This window comes from Caretta caretta, chromosome 2 (assembly GCF_965140235.1).
Source record: "Caretta caretta isolate rCarCar2 chromosome 2, rCarCar1.hap1, whole genome shotgun sequence".
NCBI lineage: Eukaryota > Metazoa > Chordata > Testudines > Cheloniidae > Caretta > Caretta caretta.
The window spans coordinates 82,463,088-82,487,998 of NC_134207.1; the positions used below are offsets into that span (position 1 = coordinate 82,463,088).

General features: G+C 42.8%; 1 protein-coding gene across 5 annotated transcripts in view; it reads right to left on the reverse strand.

Moving 5' to 3' along the window:
• RBBP8 (RB binding protein 8, endonuclease) overlaps positions 1 to 24,911 on the reverse strand; it is a 75,720-nt gene that overhangs the window by 43,943 nt on the left and 6,866 nt on the right. For 2 of the 5 annotated variants that reach the window (XR_007355285.2, XM_048840451.2), the window contains exons 1-6: positions 22,675 to 22,802; positions 18,632 to 18,755; positions 17,635 to 17,695; positions 16,711 to 16,936; positions 9,517 to 9,559; positions 1,467 to 1,562 (exon numbers count right to left, since the gene is read on the reverse strand). Coding sequence is in view for 3 of the 5 variants with exons in the window: in XM_048840451.2 (XP_048696408.2) it covers positions 1,467 to 1,562; positions 9,517 to 9,559; positions 16,711 to 16,822 (251 nt within the window). In the remaining 2 variants the exon portion in view is untranslated. Of the gene's footprint in view, positions 1 to 1,466; positions 1,563 to 3,928; positions 4,037 to 9,516; positions 9,560 to 16,710; positions 16,937 to 17,634; positions 17,696 to 18,631; positions 18,756 to 22,674; positions 22,803 to 24,911 lie in introns of those variants that run through there. The other 3 variants (XM_048840452.2, XM_075125282.1, XM_075125283.1) reach the window with 3 other exon arrangements.

Here is a 24,911-nt window from a genome sequence, read left to right on the forward strand (position 1 = left end):
GAATACCACTTTTTTACTTGACATATTCTCTCCCTATTAAGTCATATTTGTTCACTTTGTAGGCAAAACCAAATGTTTATTTACTACCGTTAGCAATGAAGAACCAATAGTGTTATGGAACACAGAGCTGGATTCTGTTTTACCTGAGTTATCAAAATAATTGCCAGTTAATATTTCTGCAGTAAGAATTTATTCCTGGTAACTTAAGAAGCAGAAAGAACACAGCTGAATTTTCAGATCTTAGGTTGAGCATTGGCCCTTAGAAAAATCATCTTGACTTTTAAACTGATTATGTTTGATACTACAGCAATGGAGAATGACTGTAAAAAGGATGTTTTAGTAGTCTCTCTTCTTATCATAACCACATTAAACATACGGTATTCTGAGAGTTAAAACTGCTGTTTGTAATACAGTCGTCCTCCGTGAATCAAACAGTCTTAAATACTCTTGGTTCTTCAGAACAAGAGTACCTTGTCTGCTAAGTAACCACGCAAGTTCATCCATTTGTCTCTCTTTACTTTGTCCACGCAGGGTCAAAAGTTCAGTACCTTACACTATTCAATGGTCCTTTTCCCCTTCACAAAAAATTTCAAGGTATAATGCAAACTATAAGGCTTTTACCTTGCTGTGGATTTTGACCAAGCAGACAAGTAGGGAAATAGTCCCAATATATTATGAACTCCTGCTTTCAATGCATTCTAAAAGCCTTTTAGTAGTGAGTTTTATACAAAAGTAACATAATAATAGTCCCAGACACTTTTAAAGACAAAACAGGAGATTTGATATAATTTTATGCAATCTAATTTTGTTCAATACTAATAGATTAAACAAAAATAGGGAAAAGCCACATGGCATCCAAACTTCAGAAAGAAAAAAACAGAATGGAGCAAGTACTGATCAGTGAACAGCTGAGTATGAGCAAAGACTGGGGAAAGAGCCAAAGCTAATGAGCTTAAAGGAGAATGATCTCAGAAACAAAGGATCTAAAATCTCATGGAACAGACCCTTTACCCAGAATCCTGAAAATCATTATCTACTGGAAGAATGTCTAATCAGTTGTCACAAGAATTTTAAAATATAAAATGTAATCTAATAAATGCTTTCAAGTTTATTTTGCCATTTCCTTTAGAATCCTGGGAGGGATCTTGTCTTGCTCTGGAGTTTTGTCAATCTTCAAACGTGCTAAATTCTCAATTGCCCACGTAATTTACACCTCTTATTGCAATTTTTGTAGAGGATATGAATTTGTTTAGAAGTTGCCACATTGTTTCCAGGTTGATCTCTTTCATTTCTATTTAACTGTATTGCACCAAGCACTGTGGTACCTGGGAACTAATACAATTATGTAAGAGGATTTGCACTTTTTACCTCTCCCTTTAACTATGATGTTCTGAGTATACATGAAAAAAGTTTGGTTCAGCCCTTCTCTCCTCTCTCCCCGCAAAACAAAATAAAACCTCACTCACCTGTCTTCTAAAACTTTGATAGTGTCATGAAGTCCTTTCTGATACTCTCTCAGCTGTTGATTTTTGGTATAAAACTCTTCAAGCCTCTCTGCATCCCTAAAATAAAGGAGAAACAGCTAAATGCTTTTAGAAATAGATAAAGTCTCTTCAGTTGTGAATAAAAGCTATTAAATTTCAATAGAGAATTCTGTTTATGGTTATGACCACTTTGCTCTCTGTAATGTTTCTTCTGTCTGAAGAGTGTGATTGATAATCAACAAAAATATTAAGTTGAAGACAATAAATGAAACACTTGCATGCGTTTACTGTGAATGGCTGGTAACAGATAATGTTCGAGTTATACAGAAATAGTAAATACTCCATAGTTCATGTTGCAATTGAATTTCCACTGATGTTTAATTTTGGACACTTCCCCCATTTAAACCCACAAAGAGAGATATGCCACTAAAAGAGCCATTAAAAATGGTAGGTTAGATCTGGGGCCAAAGCAAAATTTTTCTACAAAACTCCAAATAAATCAGACAAAAGTCATCCAAATTATAACAGCCTAAATACTACTTCTGGGGGGATTCTGCACCAAAAAAAAAAACCAAAAAACCAAAAAAACCCAAATTCTGCACCAAAAAATTCAAAATTCTGCATATTTTATCAAAATAAAGCAATATAATCACAGCAGTTTCATTTGTTTTGGTAATTTATGTAAACTATGATACAGAAAACCCCCCACAATAACTATTCAGCATTTCCAAAACATACGAAAAGGGGGTGAAAAGTAAGTGCAATTCACAAAGAAATTTCAGATGAGAGTGCTGGGTGTTGTAGAGCAGTAAGTCTACGCAGTGGCGGTTGTTCTTCCCTCTCTCTGCCAGTCACAGTATGCCAATATTTGGGTGACTAACATAAAAACAGTGGGGTAGAAATATATTTTACTTTAAGAAAACTACAAAGACAATTTCTTGAATCCTTTTCTTCTATGATCCTCTTTATCTACTGCTGAGGATCTTGGAACAGAAGGATCAGAGTACTATAAAGGATCATAGGGTGGGAGGCACTGATTTGGGTGACTGAGGCACTTTGTAAACAGAACATGAACAAACAAACATTTAATTTTCATATACAAATTAAATTTTTACCATTTTATTTTATCAATTAAAAGATGAACAGCTGACTAATTTAATATGAAAGTTACTGAATTCTCAGATATAATATAGTAAAACTTACCCATTCTGCCACGGTAGCCTATGTGAACTCATTAAGCTTGTTCTCTCTTTTAAATCCTTTTGACAGGCAGGATTCAGAGGAAGTTTTATGGCACTAAGGATTAGAACACTATAAAAGCATAGTGCCAGGTTGGATGTTCAATTCCCAGCGATCCCCTGGTTTCTCCTACTACCCTTCCCCCCTTCCAGGATGGATGTTGCAACAGCCTACCCCACAACATGACTGGTTTGGGAGGGTGGGGAGTTACCCTTCCTATGGGTCCTAGAGTAGAGCTTAGTATCGACTGCAGCCTGGGAACACATTTTAAAGGTATTAAACCCTATCTAATCTAGTTGCTCAGTAATATTTGAAAACATGTTAGCTAACTTTAAAACAAAGCAAAAAACCCCGAACACTTTCTTCCTTATAGTCTAAGCAACGCCTATAAGGGTTTATTCAAGGAAGGGAGAGACTGACTATACAGGGGAACAACAAATCTGACTAAAAACAAACTGCTGCCAAATGCACAAAACAAACATTTTTGCTAACTTTTCTGTTATCTTGGGGGCTACCTGTAACTCATCAATATAGCGTTTTGGGGGCTTTTTTAGACAAATTTTCAAGTTGATGCTGTCCCTTTAGATGTTTTCAGCTACATTTTACAACTCATTGATTCTGGGCTGCTGGGGACTGGTGTTCACAAATGTGGTAGGAAGATGCTTCTGCAGTGTACTACCTAGATTTTTTTTCTTTTATTGATTTAGAATTTTAAAACAAATTAATACCTTGAATGCTTTCTGACTTCACTTATTACTCAAATCACTATCAGAGATCCAAATAGTGCTTTACAATACAAATATTACATTAACCTCTAGTGTAAGGAGTTTATGGTCTGAAATACCCGATCTTGCAAATGCCGGTAGAAGCACTAAAGCAGACTCTTGTCTCCTTGTGGAGTGAAAAGCCAGGGAAGAGTAGTTTAGGCATTCCTGATATTTAAGGGGGAAACCCTCCTCCCCTCCACACTCCTTTCAGGCCTGGATTTCAGTAAGACATTGGATACAGTTCCACATGGGAAATTTTGAGTTAAAATGGAGAAGATGGGGATTAATATGAGAACTGAGAGGTGGATAGGAACTGGTTAAAGGAGAGACTACAACAGCTCATACTGAAAGGTAACTATCTGGCTGGGGGAGGTTACTAGTGGAATTCCTCAGGAATCTGTCTTGGGACCTATCTTATTTAACATTTTTATTAATTACCTTGGCACAAAAACTGGGAGTGTGTTAATAAAATTTGAAGATGACACGAAGTTGGGAGGTATTGCCAACACGGCGTATCATAAAAGAAGATCTGGATGACCTTGAAATCTGGAGTAATAGAAATGGGAAGAAATTTAATAGTGCAAAGTGCAAGGCCATGTACTTCGGGAATAAGAATTTTTGCTGTAGGCTGGGGATTTATCAGTTGGAAGCGACAGAGGAGAGGGAAAGACCTGAGTGTACTGGTTGATCACAGGATGACTATGAGCTGCCAATGTGATGCACCCTTGAAAAAGTCTAATGTAGTCATAGATGCATCAGGTCAGGTATTTCCAGTATAGACAAGGAAGTGTTAGTACCATTATACAAAGCACTGGTGACATCTCAACTGGAATAGTGTGTGCAATTCTGGTCTCCATGTTTAAAAAAGATGATTTCAAACTGGACCAGGTACAGAAAAGGGCTACCAGGAGGATCCAAGGAATGGAAAACCTACCTTATGAGAGGAGACTCAAAAAGCTTGGCTTGTTTAGCTTAATCAAAAGAAGACTGAGGGGAATGATGATTGCTTTCTATAAATATGAGTGAGATAAATACCAAGGAGGGGCAGGAATTATTTAAGTGCCAATGTTGATACAAGAACAAATGGATATCATCTAGTTTAGGCTTCAAATTAAATGAAGGTTTCTACTCATCAGAGGAGTGAAGTTCTGGAACAGCCTTCCAAGGGGAGTACTGGGGGCCAAAAATCCTAACTGGCTTCAAGACTGAGTTTGACAAGTTAAAGGAGGGAATGGTATGATGAGACTACCTACAATGGCATGTAGCCAATCTGCAACTGCTAGTAGCCAATATCTACAAAGGCTGGTAATGGAACACTAGATGGTGAGGGGTCTGAGCTACTACAGAGAATTCTGGTTGGTGGGTCCTGTTCACATGTTCAGGGTCCACCTGCCACTATACTTGAGGTTGGGAAGGAATTTTCCCCTGGATCAGATTGGCAGAGACCCCCGGGTTTTTCACCTTCCTCTGAGCATGGATCACTTGCAGTGTAAATAGTGGATTCTCTGTAACTTGAAGTCTTTAAATCATGATTTGAGGACTTCAGTAACTCAGCAAAAAGTTATGGGTCTATTACAGGAGTGGGTGGGTGAGGTTCTGTGGCCTGCAGCATTCGGGAGGTCAGACTAGATCAGTGGTCTGCAACCTTTTTACACGCAAGATCACTTTTTGAATTTAAGATCAAGCCAGGATCTGCCCCGCCCTGCTCACTCCATTCCCGCCTCCCTCTGTCGCTCATGCTCCCCTACCCTCACTCAGTTTCATTGGGCTGGGGCAGTGGGTTGGGAGGGAGTGCAGGCTCTGGGCAGGGGCCGAGGGGTTCGGAGTGTGGGAGGGGGCTCCGGGCTGAGCCTGGGTCAGGGGGTTGAGGTGCAGGAGGGGGTGAGGTGTGCGGGCTCTGGGAGAGAATTTGGGTACAGGAGGAAGCTCCGGGCTGGAGCAGAGTGTTGGGGTGCAGGCTCTGGGAGGGAGCTTGGGTGCAGGCTCCGGGCTGGGACAGGGGTGCAGGCTCTGGGAAGGAGTTTGGGTGCAGGAGAGGGCTCTGAAGACAGGAGGTGAGGGTGCAGGAGGGGGTGCGAGGTGCAGGCTCCAGCCAGGAGATGCTTACCTATTTGCTTACCTGCTTCTCCCTCCTGTCCCACCCCCCGAACTGGGCCGCAAACGCCACCCCCGCAGTTCCCAGCCAATGGGAGCTGTGGAGTTCACGGGGGTGGGGCGGGGGGACAGCGCGCGGAGCCCCATGGGCTGCAGAGACATGCCAGCTGCTTCCGGGAGCAGCATGGGGCCAGCCTTAGCCCCGCCGGACTTTTAGCAGCTGGAAATCACGATTGACTGGCAGAGGCTCCAGGATCGACCAGTTGATCGCGATCTACCGGTTGGTGACCACTGGAGTAGACAGAATCAGAGAATATCAGGATTGGAATGGACCTGAGGTGGTCATCTAGTTCAACCCTCTCCTCAAAGCAGGACCAATCCCCAACTAAATCATCCCAGCCAGGGCTTCGTCAAGCCTGACCTTAAAAACCGCTAAGGAAGGAGATTCCACCACCTTCCTAGGTAACGCATTCCAGTGCTTCACCACCCTCCTAGTGAAAAAGTTCTTCCTAATATTCAACCTAAACCTCCCCCACTGCAACTTGAGACCATTACTCCTCGTTCGGTCATCTGGTACCACTGAGATGATCATAATGGCCCCTTCTAGTCTTAAAGTCTATGAGTCTATGCAAAAAAGGAATAAATCCAATTTTTAAAAGTAATTTATAGGTCATCTTTAAATGATCAAACTATAGACCTGAATCCTGTTTTACATAAAAAAGTACTTAAGAATATATAAAGGTACACTACCATCTCCTTTTAAAACTCAGTAGATTTAATCCTAAACTTTGTATTACTTTAAAACATGAACATAATGTAAGGAACAGAAAGAAGTTTTTCAGGATTTTGATACTGCTTGACAAAAGTGACTGACAATTTGGCAAAGAAGCTAGCCTTTGTCATGAATAGTCTCTGACCCTGCATTTACAAGATCATTAGCTCCAACACTGAACCAGGGTACAACATAAGGAGCTCATTGTCAGGCTGGTTATCAAGTCTGAAATATTAAACCTTAGCTATTCAAAAGCATCAGGAAAAACAAAAAGTCCTATGTAAGATTATTGTATCTACAATGTGGTACTTGTAGAATGACTCCAGCAAACAATAATTACGCCATTTGGTTTGATATGTATTAAATCACAACAAAATATCATTGATAATACAGCTCTTCCAGAGACCAAACTTCTCAAGAATGTAAAGTTTTCATTTTACATGGATGTAGAAACAGGTCAGGATATACAGGATTAAATCAGTAACAGCACCACCAATCAATCTCACAATTTTAGACTGGAACTGAAGCACAGCTAAATATATTTTTGGAAGCTGTACATAATAATAAATAAAAAGAGTGGTGCTTAATTTGATTTTTTTCAAGATATTTGTGACTATTACACAAAGAAATAACTTAACTGAAAATCACTTACTATAACTGATGGTACACAAGCGTTGTAGTGAAAAACGTCTGATTTGATTTCAAGCTTGGTTCCATTATTGTCTGTGAAGTTACAGTCACTGTATTGCCAAAGCTACTTTGTTCCCGACATATAAACTGTAGCTATACACTATTTGGATTTTCGCAAAACATCTGACAGGGTGTTTCATGAAACCCTACTCTCAAAATTAATTAAAATTAATTTTGATATCAATGTCAAATGGACTGAAAACTGGCTGAAGGACTAAAAAGACATGGCCCAATTTGCCAAATTTTGTTCGGTTCCATGCATTATGTTTTATACAAATCTAACGTTTGCATAGTAGCAAATCATTTGCATGTACTACAAACTGAAGCCTAAGCTGACAGTTAACACACTCTGCTCCAATCAGAGATGGGAGTAGGACTTGCAGCGGCACAAAACTTGGCAACTCTGGCTGGCAAAGCTGGGTGAGTGCTCAGGATGGAAGCTAAGAGGTAGCTGTATGTGTGGTTACTGGGGATGTTGGTAGTGTTGTGGGTTTCTGGGTTGTTGGGGAGGTTTAGAGAGTGCTGAGGATGCGAGGGGGAGGATGAGCAGGCTGCAGATGTGGGAGCTTGAGGATAATGCGTCCCTCACCTTGTGCTGCTGTCCTGCCTTCTCTTTCAAATGCCACTGCTAACTCTTCCTAGCTATCCTTTTCAGGTCCTGATCCAGCAGAGGGAGTGGCAAGAGAGGCAGCAGGCAGATGACTACTCAGCAGGTGCAAAATTGACACCAGCTGGCCAAAAGATAGGACAGCAGCTCAGATGGATGTGTAAGAACCTAGCTGAGAAAAGGGAAGGTATGACAGAACTGAAATGCCTGACACTTGGCAGCATGAAAGAATAACAACTAGAGAATATAAGTGGGGTGTGTTTAGATGGAGTATGCATCCAACACTAAAATTTTGTTGGAACAGCAAACGCCAGTGAGGACTGACAAAATGCAGAGGGGCGTATAGACAAAAATCAAACCCAATTTAATTCGGCAAAATGCAAGCTAATGCATCTGAGTAAATACAAATCAAGTAACAAATTTGATAAACAGCAAACTACCTGGAAAGTAGTAGTTCTGAAAATGGACAGCAAGTTAAGCATGATTTCACAATGCAATAGGACAGCACAAAAGGGCAATGTAATTTTGATATATATGTAGAGATTTCACACCACAGAAAAGGGAAGTAATAATTCCATACTAAAGGGCTTTGGTGCACAACTGGCCTGGAAATCTGCCTTGATCTCCAAGACCCTCACTATCATAATGATACATACATTGGTGGAAGTCATAAAAGAGCCACCAGAAAGATGACACCTCTTGGAGTTATCATTGTACAAATACATACATAACTGGAAGACTAATAAAGATACTAAAAAGTAAATTTGGACAACATTGGGGAGGGTTCATCTCTGTTAAAAAGTATTTGAAAGGTGTAACTACAAAGGAAGGAGAGGAATTATTTATTCAAAATGGCATAACTAGGAAAAATGCAGCGGCTGAAATTAACAATGGGAAAATTAGTTAACATAACTACACATTCATACAGGTACAATTTGATTTACTTCTATTATCTAGGTTAATATACACATTTTCTAGTTCATGCGTCTAATAAGCTATGTTCAACATAGTTAAAAAAAGAGGAAAAAATAAAATTTGCACAGCACGGGAGTGTATAAACCTTCAGGCTAGGGATGTAACAGGTTAACTAGTTAACCGGTAAGCATTAGTCTTACCAGTTAACCCACCTTAACCGTTAACCCTGGGCCGACCAGCCAGCTGGCACTAGATGCACCGCACTGGCTGGCCACCCGAATCCCAGCCATGCTGCCCGGAGCAGCGCTGCCCAGCTGGAGCGGGCCCAACCACAGCTGCGCCCTGGCCTGAGGGGCCCCAGCTGCGCTGGTGGATCGCCCCCAGCCCCAGTTGTGCCAGCCAGCCACTTAATCGGTTAACCATTTAAACATTTTTAAACGTTTAAATGGGGTTACATTTTTAAACGGTATTTACATCCCTATTTCAGGCTGGAGTTCTTTATACAAATCACTATGACCCAGCTTAGTGGAGGAAGCGTTTAAAGGTAAACTGGTAAGCTAAAAAAATTTTAAAACATGGTTATGCCACTTGCTGCTCCTTTATAATGTACAGAAGCAACTTCACCTTAAAAAAAGGTTTCCTACTTATTTTTTCTCATATCTGAATTATCCTTTATGGGCACCCTAGAAATACTACAGAAGACTGCATCACCAGCTGCTCATGCAAGCGATGGAGAACTGGAGTTCAGGTTATAGATCCTGCAAATATTTATACATGTATATTACTGACTTCAACATTGCTACTCATGTGAGTCAAATTATACACATGGGTGTCTGCAGGATCAGGACTCAAGTCCTCAACTCATCATGTAGGAATTACAGTTTATTAACTATATTAAAATTTTCCTCCTATAAAATATATCGGTATGGCATATGGATAGGTACTTACAAACACCTTTCCTTTTTCAGTTTGGATATTTTCAACTGTAATCCTGGAAAGTGAAAAGAAAAAAACATGGATTATCTTTTGACTTGTTTTAACACAATTGTGTAGCTGAATTGTCCTTTCAGTTATGAGAGCTTTAAAAATCATTCATAACATTTAACCACTCCCTTTTCTCTTGTCCACAGGTAATTTATAACTCATTCTAAAAGTTGGCCCATCGGATAGGATCATTGTTGTTTGCAAAGCCCTACTTTGGAAATGGCCTGTTTCCATTTTTCCATTCCAGTGGGTTTTAGTCACACGAGGAATGTGATTTATTCAGGTGTATGTGATGCAAGAGTCATTCGGTTCCATGAGTGTTTCCTGGTGTCAATCTCTATGGAAATATGCTTGCCTGCCATCTGTGAAAGAGGAAAAAATGCTGCAACATAACTAGTGGAGGAGGAAAGTAGTGGCTCCTGGATTAAGAGGGTAGGGCCTACTTGGACCTTGCCATGATATCTGAATTAATTCTTGGCTGAGTTCAGGAACAGCCAATAATGGGATTTTCATGGCTATCTCGGGATCCTTAATAAATAACACCTGCTTCCCTCCTAAGTTAATATAGAAATTTCTCCTTTGTAAAAAACATACTTCACCTCTGCTATGCTGTAAAAGTAGGGGATATTGTGTACTATTTACATAAACAATTTTCTTGGACTTTGCAGACATGTAGTAGTATACAGTACTACGTGGGTATATAAAGTTGTAGAAAAGATTTCTGAAATGAATTTTCAAATATTACAGTATCCGGTCATGTAATTAAGGACAGTATCATGGATACACACAAAGAAGCAACATTAAGGGACGACCGCTTAATGTTCCTAAGTCCACAAGGAGGACATGCTTCTGGAGCTACTACTATTCTTCCAGCTCTAATGTAGCCATGCTGCTAGGGACTTCTCAGGCTGAAGCTTCCCAAAAAGCCTCTTTAAGATGATTTGAGGAACGATGCACATCGTTCTGTGACTTCCTCACTCTTTTCCTATTCAGTCATCCATGTCCTGTAGAGGAGGGAAGATTCACACATGTATGGGACCCTCCAAATGTCACTGTTGGGGATAATCAGATGCTAAGTACATGACAAATAAAATTAAGAATGGAAAAATAAAACATGTGAAGCCAATGAATAAGGAAATTCCCCCCCAATGCCTTCTTCAAACTTATAACCAAAAAAAAAAAAAAAAAAAAGACTTACCAGTTTTATTCATATTTTAAAGAAAACTTTTGAACTAAAAATACCTGTGCCAGCATGCCATTCACAAAAAAGGATATTCTTTAATGTTATAATCTCACGACAGCCTTATTAAGAAAGTGCTGACATAGTAAAGACATAACATAAAAACACAAAAATAAAAACTGTGACCTTGCTTGGAGAAGTAGAGGTTGGGATTGTCAAGAAATTTCCTTCCCTGCCCCTCCAAGAATAGCTAAATAAGAAAGTTTACTTGTTGACATACATGCTAATCTTTATTCTGGCAAACCTTCCAGTATTCAGGCTTCCACTTGGAAAGTAATAGTCAAGACAAAGATTCAGTGAAAACACACTATAGACCATGGGTGGGCAAACTTTTTGACCTGAGGGCCACATCAGCATTGCGCAACTGTATGGAGGGCCGGTTAGGGAAGGCTGTGCCTCCCCAAACAGCCTGGCCCCCCCGCCCCCTATCCATCCCCTCCTACTTTCCACACCCCTCAGAACTCCTGACCCATCCAACCCCCCCCCCGCTCCTTGACCCCTGACTGCCCCCTCCCAGGACCCCTGCCCCTAACTGCCCCCCGGGACTCCACCCCCTATCCAACCCCCCCCCCGAACCTCCACCCCATCCAACTGCCCCCTGTCCCCTGACTGCCCCTTAGGCCCCCCTGCCCCTTATCCAACCCCTACTCCACACCCCCTTACCATGCTGGAGCCAGCCACGCCGCCGCGCTGCCCCACAGGAGAGGCGAGCCAGAGCGCTGTCCACACAGCGGCGTAGCTGCGGGGGAGGGGAAAAACGGGGGAGGGGCCAGGATAGCTTCCATAGCCGACAGCTCAGGGGCCGGGCCGTATGTGGCCCGCGGGCCGTAGTTTGCCCACCTCTGCTATAGACTGTTACAAGATGATAAGGTAACAATGAGATAGAAAATGCATGGAGACTACTTCAAAAGAAAGTTCTTGGGACATAGGTAAAGACTTCTTATCTCATAAGCACTCAACACCTATGTGACTTTATGTTCTGTCATGCAGCACAGAAAGAGGATTTATTTATTTTTTAAAGTGGTTGCTATTCAAAGTCAATTAGACATCGGCAATTAGAACCCCTATAAAGTGTGCTTTAATCCTACTCCACACCCATCAGAAGGAATGAGGCTGCACAACAATGTGGCTCCTGTATGAACAGGTAGTCTGTTCAGCAAAGTATTTAAGATTGTAACATTGGCAACCTGAGCCGCCAACTGAAGAGGCAATGCTCAAAAGGCCAAGTACTGTGCTATAAGTAACACTATCTCCCCTCTCACCTGAATTCAGGAAGAGCTGAACTGGTTACTTAAAGTTTTTTTTAAAAGTCAAATGACTACAATGAGAAGGCAGGAATCCAGTTTGTTACATTTATCTGAGAGTGTAGAATTACTAACGTTACCCATAATCTCTTCCTTTTTGTCTTTCAGGGTACCAGGAAGCTTTGATCACACTAACTAATAGGACTATGCTTGTGTTTCTAAAAAAAAGTTTTATGTTTCCAGAATTCAATATATAGCAAACCAAATATTCCTCTAAAGTGGAAGAAATTCCTCAGTTTAATCACAACCACTTAGTTTCTCCTTTCCAGATACCTTCTTGCGAAGCAGGTGGATGATTTGGTGCAGGGGACCTATTGCTGGGATGTTAGGCTTTAACTGCTTTAAAGTGTGCAATGTGAAGGTGACTTGATGAATATTTATTAATATTGTTTTAAATCTATTTTTAAAATTAACATTTAGGTTAATATCAATACACAACATTCAACATTTAAAAGTGAAGGTTATGAGACTTGTAACTAGGCTACATTATGCATATATGTAATATTTTTCATTAAGGACTGTTACGATTACACCTCATTGGACAAGCACACAACTGGACTGTGACTTATTTATACCTTAATTAAGATTTAAATACAGTAGAGTTATCATAGCTACAGGAACTTCATCATTTTAATTTCTTGACCTGTATACTTAAGTTTTCAGTATTAACATTGTATTAGCATACGTCTTGGCATCTAACTCCACTGTCTGAGAAAAAAATGAAATGGAAATAGTTAAGAGAAACCAGAGAAAAAGCTATAGTAATTCATTCAAATGTATGCTATTTTACATTCAAACAAACATTTATTTGAACTGCAGGTCTTGGAATGTGAAATGCAGTTCTCTCTCTTATGGGATTAGTGTGTTCTGGGGCTTCCACCTGAGGGGTTATAGGCTGATTGGGTCATAATTGGCGGATTGGGTTATAATTATATTATGCAGATGACTGTCCAGAAACAATTGTACTGAGACCATAGCTGTCATATGGTGACAATTTCTGATCTTTACTAACATGGGTTGTGTTTTAAATAGTGACCTAATAGGGAAAAGATTCCAAATTCCATTATACATAGAGTCTCCTAATAGCACCTCTTTCTTATCCTCAAAAGCCAAGCATTTTAAGTAACTGGATGTAATGGAATGGTGTGTGGCCCACAACCTTCATCATTGCGGTAAATGCCTTCTCTCTTGCATTACAGTTCCACACAAGAAAACAGGTGATAGCGGAAAACCTTTTGAGGACTTCCATGTGTCTTATGTCATCTTAAAATGATGTGTGGAAGAAACTCAGTGTAAAGTTACCTATCACTTTACTATGTAATTTTAAGAGTTATATTTCTAATAATCTTTCATTATTCTACTGAAATTGCTAAATTCTGCAAGACAAATTTTTAGAAATACTTCTAAAGATGTCAAAAATATCTTTTATGAGGTACCTAAGAAACAGAAAATTTACTCTGAATGGATGAGAGGATCGGTTAATCCTGAAGGTAAGGATATAATTCAGTTATGATGAGCATGAAGATAGCAATTTCAACATACTTTTATTTACTTTTTCCATAGTCTTCAACCTTCTCATCTCCTACAGGGATCCTTCAATGCAAAAATGTGTTTTATTTTTCATGATCCTATCTGCCCTAAGACTCATATCTTCTTTATCACAGTCTCCTGTTTTTCTGTGGGTGTAATGGGGAAGAACTGGATTACTTATTTTATTGTTCTACAAAAACCTCCTTCTCTGTTTGTTCAATGTATTACAGGTATATTTGTTTCCTATAGTACACAGCTTCAGATTTAGTTTTAAAGATTATGCTTCAGATACAAAGTTGATGAGTGACAAATCCGACACCTACTTAGAGACTATTCATATCACATATCTAATTTGTAATTAGTATGTAAGTACTAATATCTGTTGGGTGATCTGGGCTCTTCACAAATATTAGTATTAGATAATATCCTGTGTGAAGTAGGGAAGTATTAATTACCATATGCATCTCACAAATGGGAAATGGAGGCAGAGATTTATTGATCAATTTTCAGAAGTACTGATCACCACAAATTCCATTGAAGTCATTGGGAACTACAGGTACACAGCTCCTTTGATAATTAGGCCTTGCTCATGGTCACACAGAAAGTTTGTGGCAGAAACTATTAGCTATTTTGTCAGCAGAGAAGCAGCTTTTCAAAGGTGAATAAATTGGCCTGATAGAAAATGAAAAAGCCTCCATTTATTCTCTAAAGACAAAGTACAGAAGTTGTAAAATTACATTTGTTAAAAAATAGTTGTTTTTCATTTAGTGTGATCAAGCACACAATGGAGAGTGCATACACATTTTTTTCCTCCAATGTACTAATAAAAAACAATCCAACATAACCAATGTAAAGCACTCTAAAAAAATTAGAACTTTTATAAAATTTCAGGCAGTTGTAACTTATGTTAACTTGCAAATCCCTGGAAAGCAGAATTTGTAACAGAAGTAACAGTCCTCTGATAGTCAGTACAAGCATACACAAAGTGCTTCACTTCTTGAGCAAACACTCCATTTCTCCTAAATATAACCATATGTAATATATATTTGCTGACATATAGATTTAAAACTCATGAATCAATTTTATTTAATTCTTATTAATAGACTTCAGAAACAAGCAAAGTCCAGGCAAGTCTTTGTTTGATGTGTCTTAAATATTCTCTTGCACTTAAATACTCTCTTCTCCCCACCTTTTGAAAAAAATTAAACTATCCTTCAGGCATGTCTTTGATGTTATCGTGGAAGATCTAATTTTACCCAACACTGTGGAACACACTACCGAAGAGCTAGGCATGAAAAAGTTTGCTTAGTGGCAAAATTACCTGGCCCCACCCAATACACATTTTAAAGAGAACATGCAAATGTATAAAGAAAACCAAAACTTTAGAAACATGCACTGAATGTCCCAAATAACTACAAAGGGGCATTCAACACCACCCATAAGTCTTAGTTTTTTTTGTTTTTCATGTTTACACATGCCATGGATTGCCAAATCCCACTCTGATGCTCCAACATATGATCTGCTGATGACATCACACCCACTATTGAAACCCAGCTCAAGATTGAATCAAATCAACAGGAGATAATATTTTAAGAAATAAACTACAACATAGTGTTGTACAGGATACAAACTAAGATTTTTGTTAAAAAAAGTAACCAGAATGCAATTGGTTGGTAAATCTTTTTCTTTTAAAAAATGTCAGCTTAATTTTCTTTTAGTGAACAACAGATGTTTTTGACCAGGTACACAAATCCTCAAGGCCCAATCTTGCAAGTTGCTGAGTGGAATCAAATGTCCCACCAATTTCAGTCAGAGTAATGAGGGCAGCTGCATTTTATAAGATTGGGCCATTACATATTTGAAAACTAAGGACTGATCCTGCAATCAGGCCTCCATAGACAGATCCCTGTACTCATTTTGAAGTCAGTGAGACTCCACATAGGTGGAACTATCTGCCTACAAGGATCTAATAGCACAACTGGGGCCTACATTAATTCCTAATAAGTCATCTGCTTCTTTTCCAAAGTGATTTGCATAGTCTTTAATGTACAACAATGCATTTTCGGAAGTTCAAGTCAAACACTGTTCTAAATCAATTCAAAAGCACTAATCATGCATTAACAACTATTCATGTGATTTAAGGTTTGAGAGACCAGGTTTTAAGTTTGGACCACGTATTTTTAGAAAGAGAAAAAAACACACATTGAAATTGTTTAAGGAAATATTATAAATATGATAAAATATAAAAATTGCATGCTGTGATAATTCCTCTCATTTTTGGATGTTTTTTAATTCTCCCCAATACTCAAGAATGCAGATGTACAATGCCTTCTAAGAGTCATAATCATGGTACAACCAGTAGCACAAAGGCTGAAAAATATAATAGAAGCTATTTATTCTTGCATTAAAAATTTCATTGTGAATAGTTAAAACTAGAGACATTACCACAAGTGTTAATATCTATACAGTCCATTGGTTTTATGTATCTGAAGACGTAAGAAGAAAAGGAAATTAAAAAAAAGGAGGAAAAAAAAACATTGGGCTTGGTAACTTGTTTTTCCTTTAAAACAAGTGACTTTCAATTATGAAGCATTAATAGCAAAATAGCACTAAGTACCTCCAAAGCAACTGTAAAGGTCAGTTCAGGTTAAGTAACTTTACTTGGTAGATTTATGAGTTCATTTGTACAGTTTGATTGCTTAGGTTCCAACCTTGGAAGAATATTCAGATTTTAAAGCCAAAAGGGACCACCACTGTGATCATCCAATCTGACCTGCTGCATAACACAAGCCATCGTAGTCAGAGAAGTTTTGTACTGGCTCACTTGCAGGATTGGAGCCATAGAGTAAACTTTTTTACTTCTAAAAACAAGCACAACAGTTAAAAATAGCCTCCTAATCTAACTATAAACAAAGCTCCTTTGTACTAACAGTTCCCATTTTACGTACACAGAAGCACAGCACAGGAAGGGACTTCTGGGTCATCAAGTCCAGTCCTCTGCTATCGTAGGCAAGCCCTTCATATAATCCTGTTCATAAATAAACCAAACTCCATCAACATACAGCACCATTTGGAATAATTTACCTTGTACTTCTTTATCATGATATTCTTTTAGTTTGGACCACAGATCCTTGAAGATGTCACCAGTAGATTCAGCAGAGCTGGGGCTCCCACAACTTCCTCCAGAAACATTCATCTTGTCTTTTCCAAGACTGTTTTCACTTATCTTATCTATGGTACTTGTTCACTCTATCCTTTTTAGTTTTAAATTACATAGCTATGAAGTTTGTTTCTGAAGACAGCTGCATGCCTGTAATGACAGATTGACAACATTTACGTTTGCATGTATCAGAATATGACTTGCAGCCATGATGAAATACAAAGCCCACTGCGTGTCATTGTCAAGTTGTATTTATTTAGTGACAATCATTCACCTTAAAAGCTTGGTAAGTTCTAATTATCTTGCCGAAAGCTAAAAACTATTGTATAATAAAAGTTTTTTTTTTTTAAAAACAGCTACCAAATTCAAATTAGATGACAGATTTTAAGGATTGTTCACACTTTTTCCATGTTTAAAAACATTTTAATCTAATTCCTGATTACCAAATTACCTTACGATCCCCACATTTTACAATTTGAAAATGCTTCAATACAATTTTGTAAAAGGGGCCAACTGGCTAAAAAAAACCACAGGGTGTGCACATGTATTTCTTTATGCATATAATTCTAGATACGGGCTCAGAATGCTCATTCCTAAAGGAGGAAATCAGATGAAGAGGAACACTCAGGTTCCCCTGGTAGTTTTCTCTAAATTCTGCCACCAGGAGTGGGATTGTCTCCTCACAGAAGAATAGGAGGTTGGTCCCAGAACTTGCAGATCCCCCAAAACCCATGAGGATCTTGGGATCCATCAAAGTCACAGGGTCCTGTGTCTCTGCACTGAATCAGATTCCTCTCAGACTCCAACAATATGACTCAAATGGAGTCACATTGCAAAGAAATTCTTACCTACTGCTGCTCCTGCTGCCTTATGAGGGGTTCCACAATGAAGAGGATCTCCTCAGGTAATCTAGAGAGGAACAAGGTGCTGTGGTTAGGATACTGCATTGGAACTCAGAACTCGATTCATTCCTGGTGCTGACACAGATGTGTGACATTGGAAAAGCCATGCAATCTGTCCCTCAGTTGTGAAACTGTGGATAATTATCTTTCCTCTCTCCCAGCCGTTGGCTTGTCTCTTTACATTGTAAACTTTTGGGGTCAGGGACTGTTTCTTATTATATGCTTGTACAGTACCTACCCACCATTGGTCCTGATCTTAGTTATTATTGTTCTGTAATACAAATGATAAATAAGTACATTAATAATCCCCCAGCCCTTTTGAGTTATTCTTAAATGACGATTCTGACTGAGCATGCTGGAGACTGACTTTTAAGACCTGCAGTTGGAAGGGGCCAGGGCTCCCTGAGTTTCTGAGGTAAAATGCAAAGTTTTTCCTCATACCCCGCAAGACCTAGGAGTAACCAAGCAGCTGTACTTTCTAACGTACAAGTCCATGAGCTACATAAACATATGTATTGAGGCTGCAACTTCTTTCACAAACAATAGGTGTCCTAAACTCTTCACATTAGGAAGGATCGTTCAATGGTTTGAGGGCTAACCTAGGACTTGGAAGACCTGGCTCCAAGTCTCTGCTCTATCACATACTTCCTATTTGACTTTGGGCAAGCCACTTAGCCTCTCTGTGCCTCACTTCCCCATCACTAAAATGGGATATTAGTACCTCTTTATCTTACAGCCTGTTTGAGGATAAATACATATAAAAGAGACTTGTGTGGAGGCTCAAAATGTGCACCTTACATAAAACAGACATCAGACAGCCCCAGATATGCTTGAATCTGTTTTGGCTCTTGGAGACTGAATTACATGACCTATTGCACTGGCTATAAGTTTCAAGTTAGCGAAGGTTCTCATATTAAACACAACTCAACAGAAAACAAGTTACCTTTTGGAATTACGGATAATTACTGGTCACCAACTGAAGTCATGATAGAGGTCTCCATACATCTTCACAGCTGAAATGCTTCACCTTGAGCCATCATACAATGCTTCTTTGTGGAACCCATTGCCTAATAACATTAGGAATGTCTTTTAGACATTTGTTTTCATTAGCTTTTAAATAGAGCTGCCTGAGAAATCACCTCTCTCTCTATGAGCAGTCAGGACAGCAGAGATAAGATGCGTCCTTGCTTACACCCTTAGATTTGAACATCTAGCGACTGTCATTTTCAGTTGGAGGGCACGTGATTTAGAATTTTCTTCCACTTTTGGGGATTGTCTCTAAGGTTTTTCTGCATAAATTTCCCACAAAATTTATTTTCAGTGGTACATAATGCTGAAATTAAAAGAAAAAAAAGTAGTGGAATTGTCCTAAGCTCCATCAGCTTTGTAACCCCAAAATGAGATGCCAGTCATGGCAGATGTTCAACACATGATCATGCATACTCTGCTTACTCTCCTGCCTCTAGCAGTCAGTGTTCAGGAATATCCCTGGACAAGGCTGGGCAGTTGTATAAGCACAACTGGCATGTGATAAAAATGAACAAAACTGAGTCTGGATATTAAGAACTGATTCCAAAACAGCCTTCATGGCTCTGAAAAAAGAGCTTGAAACACTGAACTGAATGTACATGAATGCATGACTACCTCCAGCAGAGGGAGGAGCAGGAGAAAGCTGCCTGATGCCACCCACTGCTCTAATAATGAAAAGGTCTTCACTCAGCTGTATTGGCGCTGCTCTGTAGCTGTTACCAACTTTGGGTGGACTTCCTTAAGAAAAGCTCTTGCAGCCAGTAACATTCATAACACCATGATGCTGTTGACACTCCAGAGGTTAGACAATTATTAAAAGTGCGAGCAGCCACAAAAAAGTCGTCTATACATTATAATCAAAGAGGCTGATAAAGGAGGTGCTGTTGTCATCATGAACAGGTCTGACTGCCAAAAGGAGGCTGCCGGACAACTCCAATACCAAATTCTACAGGCTACTTTCCTCAGATCCCACTGAGGAATACACTAAGAAACTGCACCATCTACCCAGGACACTCCCTATGCTAACACAGGAACAAATCAACATACCCTTAGTGCCCCGACTGGGGTTATTCTATCTACTACCCAAGATCCACAATCCCAGAAATCCTGGACGCCCCAGCATCTTGGGCATTGGCACTCTCACTGAAGGACTGTCCACGTATGTGGACTCTCTACTCTGACCCTACGCCACCAGCACTCTCAGCTATCTCTGTGACACTACTGATTTCCTGAGAAAACTACAATGCATTTGTGATCTTCCAGAAAACACCATCCTCGCCACCATGGATGTAGAGGCTCTCTATACAAACATCCCACACACAGATGGAATACAAGCTGTCAGGAACAGTATCCCCTGATGATGCCACAGCACAACTGGTTGCTGAGCTCTGTGACTTTATCCTCATGCACAATTATTTCAAATTTGGTGACAATATATACCTCCAGACCAATGGCATCGCTATGGGTACCCGCATGGCCCCACAATATGCCAGCATTTTCATAGCTGACCTGGAACAACACTTCCTCAGCTCTCGTCCACCCATGCCCCTTCTCTATCTATGCTACATTGATGACATCTTCATCATCTGGACACATGGGAAGGAAACTCTGGAAGCTACTGAAATCGTGGTGGAATTCTTCCACCCCACCATCAACCTCAGCCTGGACCAATCTACACGGGCAGTCCACTTCCTAGACACCATGGTGCAAATAAGTGACTGTCACATTAACACCACCCTATACCAAAAACCCACCGACCGCTATGCCTACCTTCATGCCTAGAGCTTCCATTCCGGACACACCACACAATTCATTGCCTACAGCCAAGCGCTGAGGTACAACTGCATTTGCTCCAACCCGTCAGAAAGAGACCAACACCTATAAGATCTTCACCAAGCATTCTCAAAACTACGATACCCACACAAAGAAATAAGGAAACAGATCAACAGAGCCAGACATGTATCCAGAAGCCTCCTGCTGCAAGACAAGCCCAAGAAAGAAACCAACAGAACTCCACTGGCCATCACATACAGTCCTCAGCTAAAACCTCTTGAACACATCATCAGTGATCTACAACCCATCCTGGACAACGATCCCTCACTTTCACAGGCCTTGGGAGGCAGGCCAGTCCTTGCCCACAGACAACCTGAAGCATATTCTCACCAGCAACTACACACCGCACCATAGTAATTCTAACTCAGGAACCAATTCATGCAACAAACCTCGATGCCAACTCTGCCCACATATCTACACCAGCGACACCATCACAGGACCTAGCCAGATCAGCCACATCATCACCGGTTCATTCACGTGCACGTCCACCAATATAATATACGCCATCATGTACCAACAATGCCCCTCTGCTATGTACATCGGCCAAACTGGACAGTCCCTACCTAAAAGGATAAATGGACACAAATCAGATATTACGAATGGCAATATATAAAAACCTGTAGCAGAACACTTCAACCTCCCTGACACACAATAGCAGATTTAAAGGTAGCCATCCTGCAGCAAAAAAACTTCAGGACCAGTCTTCAAAGAGAAACTGCTGAGCTTCAGTTCATTTGCAAATTTGACACCATCAGCTCAGGGTTAAACAAAGACTGTCAATGGCTCGCCAACTACAAAAGCAGTTTCTCCTCCCTTGGTGTTCACACCTTAACTGCTAGAAGAGGGCCTCATCCTCCCTGATTGAACTAACCTTGTTATCCCTAGCCTGATTCTTGCTTGCATATTTATACCTGCCTCTGGAAATTTCCACTATATGCATCTGACGAAGTGGGTATTCACCCACAAAAGCTTATGCTCCAATACGTTTGTTAGTCTATAAGGTGCCACAGGACTCTCTGCCACTTTTACAGATCCAGACTAACATGGCTACCCCTCTGATGTCTATACAATGACTCTCAGAAGTAGATATTTTTGCAGAAAAACCCTGGAATAGACACAGGCTTAGTCTGACTGCATCAGCTTTAAGGTCATAGCGCAAAGCCCATGAAGTAGGTGGTGGACAAGGTTGCAATTTTTACAGCTTAACTTTGGGGCTAAGTCTATTTCGTTTAGATGGACACAACATTCTTTACCAGTACATATACACCTTGTAGTGAACATGACAAGCAAGTTTGAAAAAAACAATGAGTTCACCTCTACAGGATGAGCCATTTAATTTTAATTCTTTCATAAAAATGAGGTGAGATTTCTTGAGTGAGACAGGACAGGTGAACTAACAGCTTTTATTGGACCAACTTTTATCCGTGAAAAGAGCAAAGCTTTGAGATGTCTTCACCGACTAAAAGGGCTAAATCCTCCCCCCCTCCATTGCTTCCCTCTGTGGTTGGTGCCTTGGAGCACATGCTTTAGAGCCACCAAAGCTGCCCAGAGAGGATGCATCATTTCTTCTCCAGGCTGAGAGAAGTAGGTATTTCACAGGAGGCCAAAGGGGACAGCTGTGTTTGCAGCCCTGTCCATGGGCTGAGAGGGCCAAATCTCATCCTCACTTCCTTACAATGACTGCCTCGGTCAGTAACAAACTAGCGGTCTGAGCAGGGTTGCAGGGTCACAGGGGGGAGGAAGGGGACATTTCGGGGCAGGGTTTGCGAGCAGTGGGCTTGGGGCAGTATCGGGGGGCTTGGGGCTGATTCAGGGACCCCAGGGAGGGATTCTGAGCTGGCTGCTGGGGGGCGGAAAGGGGGGCGGCGCGTGTTCCTGTGGGGCGGGGCCGGGGACCCCGGGGGCTGCCAGGCACCAGGGGGGCGGATGTTTGGGGGCCGGCACAGAGGGGCTGTTTAGGGGAAGGGGCCTCCCCGCGGGTCTCCCCCGAACCCGCTGGCCGCGCGGCAGGGCTACCCCGCCCGGGTCTCGGCGGCGTCGGGGCGGGCGAGACGCCCTGGGCAGCGACTCGGTGACGGGAGCTGCGCGCGGGTCGCGCTGCCAGAGAGGAACGGGGGCGGTTACCTGGCGGCGGCTGGTTAGTCTCCAGCGGCTCGGCGCAAACGGCGGGAAAGAGAAAGGCGAACGGAGCAAAGCGCTGCTCTGCGCCCCCCACTGGGCGCCTCAGGGATTGCCCCGGGTCGGCCGGCGACTTCTCACGAGACGGACCGCCCCCCTCACACTCTCGCGAGAATCTCCTGCCCCGGGGGCGGGGGCTTTTTGGGAGCGGTAATTAGAGATACTCTGAGGCGCGCGGTCGGTAGGCAGCTGTAGGGCAAAAAAGAACCTCCCTGTTCCCCCCTCCCCCCGCCCATGAGATTGGGCTCAACGTCAGCGTGGGGGCGTAACAGCCGAGGGGTGGGGGCTTGGCTCCGGCCTGGAGGATGCGGCTGAACGCGGCGCCGCTCATGTTCCCCACAACCTACTTTTTAAAAAGTCGCGGGCCCCAGAGCGCCCCACGCCGGCTCCCGGTCCCGGTCCCGGTCCCAGAGCGGCCCACGCCGGCTCCCGGTCCCGGCCCCAGAGCGCCCCACGCCCGGTCCCAGCCCCAGAGCGGCCCACGCCGGCTCCCGGTCCCAGCCCCAGAGCGGCCCACGCCCGGTCCCAGCCCCAGAGCGCCCCACGCCGGCTCCCGGTCCCAGCCCCAGAGCGCCCCACGCCCGGTCCCAGCCCCAGAGCGGCCCACGCCGGCTCCCGGTCCCAGCCCCAGAGCGGCCCACGCCCGGTCCCAGCCCCAGAGCGGCCCACGCCGGCTCCCGGTCCCAGCCCCAGAGCGGCCCACGCCGGCTCCCGGTCCCAGCCCCAGAGCGCCCCACGCCCGGTCCCAGCCCCAGAGCGGCCCACGCCGGCTCCCGGTCCCGGTCCCAGCCCCAGAGCGCCCCACGCCGGGTCCCGGTCCCGGCCCCAGAGCGCCCCACGCCCGGTCCCAGCCCCAGAGCGCCCCACGCCCGGTCCCAGCCCCAGAGCGCCCCACGCCGGCTCCCGGTCCCAGCCCCAGAGCGGCCCACGCCCGGTCCCAGCCCCAGAGCGCCCCACGCCGGCTCCCGGTCCCAGCCCCAGAGCGCCCCACGCCCGGTCCCAGCCCCAGAGCGGCCCACGCCGGCTCCCGGTCCCGGTCCCAGCCCCAGAGCGGCCCACGCCGGCTCCCGGTCCCAGCCCCAGAGCGGCCCACGCCGGCTCCCGGTCCCGGTCCCGGTCCCAGCCCCAGAGCGGCCCACGCCGGCTCCCGGTCCCGGTCTCGGTCCCAGAGCGCCCCAAGCCGGCTCCGGGTTTCGGTCCCAGAGCGCCCCACGCCGGCTCCCTGTTCCGGTCCCGGTCCCAGAGCGCCCCAAGCCGGCTCCGGGTCCCGATCCCAGAGCGCCCCACGCCGGCTGTGGATTTCCCCCGGGTTTGTGAGATCCCCGCGGGATTAACGGAAAACACCATATAACGAGAGAAGAATCACGAAGTTGGGGACGCGGGAACCATGAAACCCCAGAACGACAGCGCGGAGTGCCGCACGTGTCAGTCCATCCTGGTGGAAAGCCAGGGTGCAGTTTGGGAGCCTCACCTTCCTTGAAAAATGTAATCCGCGAGAAAAGACCCTATATGAAAAGGGAACAAATTCACCCCTGGTATCCAACCTAAGAGGCTTTTGGATTTATTGGGTCCCAGCTTTAGAATTCTCTTTGGCTGCTGGAGCCTTAATCTGTTTCTCATCAAGTCATGCTGCAAAATCCATCTTTTCCCCAGAGTTTTGGGGAGGGAAGGGTGAGGGATCTGTATAATGAGGGTTGGAAGCTGTGGTTGGAGAGTTTTCTTTTCTTTTCCTTCCTGGTTTTGGGGAGGCTGCTGTATTTATGTTTAGTATAGCAGCAGTGCCTAGAGCCCAGGAAAGGTACATGCTAGTGTTTTATATAAGGGTATAAACATGTAGGGCCAGATTCTCCTTGTAAACTTCACTGAAGTCTGTTCTACACTTATTAACCTCTGTTGAGGAGCTAGCCCATAGAACATCTTCACCCAAACTACAGGGAAACACTCTTTGGGCCTAAACCTCTTCTCTTTAGGGAAGCAAAACTAAGGGACTTTAATTTGGAAGTTTACGTATGTATAAACTGAAGGATCAGATCCAACTTTCTTCTAACTATATTCTTCCTTTTCAGAACTCCATTGTACACACACAAAAACATCAAGAATTTTGTAGATATGGCGTAGTTATGAGCTTGGAAGACTTGCACTTGCTTGGCTATAGGCCAGTCCTACAAACACATGCTATTTTA